We start from the raw sequence: 3489 nt of genomic DNA on the forward strand, positions 1-3489 counted from the left end.
GAAATCATTTGAACTGGAATATTTACAACCTTTTATTCGATATCTTACGTTTTAGCACCAGTTTTCAGCACTATCAATTTCGTTAGCAAATACGATTCGTTACTCATGATATTGAGATTACAAAAAATATTCCTAGTGTTAAAACCTTATGAAACACTACATAAAAAGCATGTAGGTCATTGATCTAGATATTTGAAAATGAATAATTACATGACAATTGTATATAAGCAAGGTAAGGTATGTTTTTGTAACTCTTTTTAGCGGATGTTTTTTCACTCAGTAAAAATTATCCTTTAAATGAACAAAGTGAGTATGGCATCCATCATTACAGAGTTTTCAAATTTTAAATCTGAACATTTTATTATCATGACAGAGTTACCTAACTGTTTACAATACAGATATGGAACGGCTCCGTTAGTGCAGTTTTTGTTTCAATTTGCCCTGCTGCTATGTTTGTTGTTCATGCAGTTGTTTTATTAAATAAGGTAATGTTTTTATAATAAGTTACGTCTGTATATAATCAAGTGCATTAAATATTTATTAAAATCAAGAGTTTAGTATTTCCGATACTAAATATGTTTAGAATAAAGATTGAGGAAGAAATTGAAATCGATTTATTGTAGGAAATAAAATTCAATCTAAAAACATGTATCTGTAAATAATTTTTAGACGTTTTATGTTTTGTGTCAACAGAAAGATATGAATTAAGTGAGGTCTGGTAAGAACTTATACATATAGTTTTCCTAAATCAGACTCAAAATACTTAGTTTGTATATAATATTATTACTTTTCAGCGAAAGTAATTTTTATGGATGAGCCATGTATCTTCTGTTCCATGAATGAAAATGGCCAACAATACACAGGAATGGATTCAAGAGCATATTTGTCATGGTATTAAATTCAAACATTAATAACTATCAAAATTTCTTTGTATTACAATACGGTACATTTTATAGATAGATAAGTGATGAAATAGAGAAACATTCTAAACGGTTTACATACTGGTATAAAGCCTTTAGAAAATACATAACAAAACTGCAACTTATTATGTGATTCAACTCCATATCAATGAAGTACTCATGGGTTATTTGAACCTAATATATTATTTCTATATAAAAAGAAAAATGAATTTCCTACATAAATGCATTATAATTATTTGATTGACGTGTTTCAATTCAACATGAATTGTTGAACTTTTTAAATACATTAGAGTTCATGATGATTCATACAATGACTTTCTTTAAAATCATACCTTCTGGCTAGTTCTCTCAGGATCTGGGGGCTGTGGTCTACTGATTGGAATGCTTATCATGGGTTTTGTTTGTTTCAAATGGCACAAGAGGACACCAAAGTATGCTTTGAAAGTCATTTTTGTGAACAAATATTTACCATTAACTTTGAAAGTGTACTTTATGTTTATTTACAATGCTGAGTTGAAAGCCAATAACGACATAATAATTTTATGAATAATCCTAATGTTTTTCAAGGAACAAATAGATGTTTGATTATTAGAAACAAAATATCTCGTTTCTTTGTATTCTTATAAATATCACTAGATTTGTCAGGAGAAATGAAGATTATAAATAACACTCAGCTTTTCTCTGGAACTTCTAGTGGAGTGATCTTCTTATGAAAATTTTCTTACCAGGAATTCTACAGCAGAAAATTCAGGATCATCTAAAGGGACCTTTAATTTTAATGATGACCAAGAATTGTCTAGAAAACCTACAGAATTTAATGCAACTTCTAATTTTTATATCCACGACGTCACAGACACTTCCTCCAGTTCACATTTTTACGAGGTATAATAAATCTGGTTCTGTGTAAACATGTTACACTAAAATAAAATACGATTTTTTAAGCTTAAAGATAGGGATTTGTTTTAAATACGTTTTGATACAGATTGCTCTACACTGTTTTTGAAGCAGAAATCATAAGTTTATGTCATTACTAATTCCCTGTCGTTAATGTAATTGGAAATTTTAAATATCAATGTTGCTTATTGATATCATCTCTAGTTAATTAATGCTAAATGGGATAATTAAAATTCTTTATGTTTGAAGATAATGAAAAATAAATTTGCATCTTTAGAATCAGAGACATGGAAAATCAGTGGACACAAAGTCAAAGGGGTCTGATGATGATATGGTAGATGACTACATCAAGATGACTCAACCAAAAAAAAGTGTTCGTCGAACAAACTCTAAACAATCTAATCTGCCTCACAGACCCGGTGATACAGCTATGTATGTAGCAATGCAGTAAAACTATAACCAACTGCTCCATTTCATCGATTCATCCATCAAGATTTCTTATATGTTCAATCATTTGACACTTTAAATCACTCACAACCAGTTTTTTTTTCTGTGGATCACAATCAATTTATGTTTTGGTTATGATTATCTCTTGACAACCATATATAATCGTTTTATATTTATTCATTGCTTTAGAGAACATTTTTGACGTAATTTGCATTGAATAAAAAATCATATTTTTAAAGGAAATTAGTGTACTAACAGGAAGTCACCGATCAATATTGTGGAAATCCTTTAACTCATTCATTGCTTTGGAGAAGTTTTGTGACGTAACTTTCATTGAATGAAAAATTCATTAACATACTTTTAAAGAAATAAGTGTACTAACAGGAACTCAATGGTCGATATTGAGAAATTATACAATATTATTTAACTTATTGTAGTTAAGAAATGGTTCATACTCGTTGATGTAGAATATTCAATTGATTTTGATATACTGATTGTTATCACGTTCGAAAATTTTTCAAAATACAACTGTGAATGATGTGCCATTTAAAAAAATGGAAGTTTGATTAAATATTATTGACGTTATATTAAGACATAAGTCGTCTGATCTCACTTCTGGAATTGCCAGGGGATTATGTATTCTATCATTTTCACATGATTGCACTTTTTGTATTTTTTATTCAGATCGAACATTTTTGTTTCTTCATTTTGTTTTCATTTTGACACAAGTACCACTTGTGTTTTTATTTTTTGAATGCCAGGGTTAGGGGAAACATAGAATAATATATATAGTTCTCACAAAAATAAAACTTCAAATGTTTCCTTGATGAATGCAACAACAGGAAGAAATAAGACTAGAAACACTACATGTATAATTCAGTTTGATGATTATGATCAAAAATGGATTGATGCAGTAAACAAATCTGTTGCATTTACTTGATTGCAAAGGAGGCTGAACCATTTTACATCTACCGTAGTGAATGCCAATTAAGCTTTTCTGGTGAAAAGTGTCCGTTTGTTTATATAGTCGTACTCCTGTTCTCTATTGTGTACATTTATATTTTGCATTATAGAAATAATTTAAATCAAATAAGGATTCTAAAAACAAAACACCAAAGATTCAAGAGAAACAGAAATCAAATTTGAAAGTGGCCATTACAGATTCTGTAATTAATATCTGGAAAAATTTTGAAGTTCCTTATCGACAACATATCTACATGTATAATCC

The 3489-nt window shown here is 29.0% G+C and overlaps 1 protein-coding gene across 3 annotated transcripts; it reads left to right on the plus strand.

Moving 5' to 3' along the window:
- Nucleotides 1-210: 210 nt before the first annotated feature.
- On the plus strand, nucleotides 211-3081 carry LOC134260626 (uncharacterized). 3 transcript variants are annotated; one of them, XM_062743181.1, is made up of 5 exons: nucleotides 211-485; nucleotides 795-891; nucleotides 1246-1351; nucleotides 1649-1802; nucleotides 2092-3081. In XM_062743181.1, exons 2-5 carry the CDS (start codon nucleotides 840-842, stop codon nucleotides 2263-2265), a joined length of 486 nt encoding a protein of 161 aa, XP_062599165.1. In that variant the 5' UTR covers nucleotides 211-485; nucleotides 795-839; the 3' UTR covers nucleotides 2266-3081. The 3 variants fall into 3 exon arrangements, with proteins under 3 accessions (XP_062599165.1, XP_062599163.1, XP_062599164.1); XM_062743179.1 differs by lacking the exon at nucleotides 211-485 and adding an exon at nucleotides 594-718; XM_062743180.1 differs by lacking the exon at nucleotides 211-485 and adding an exon at nucleotides 636-713.
- The last annotated feature ends 408 nt before the right edge of the window (nucleotides 3082-3489 follow it).

Source organism: Saccostrea cucullata, unplaced genomic scaffold (genome assembly GCF_032062105.1).
Source record: "Saccostrea cucullata isolate Sc308-1 unplaced genomic scaffold, CSIRO_AGI_Scuc_v1 ctg18302, whole genome shotgun sequence".
Classification (NCBI taxonomy): Eukaryota; Metazoa; Mollusca; class Bivalvia; order Ostreida; family Ostreidae; genus Saccostrea; species Saccostrea cuccullata.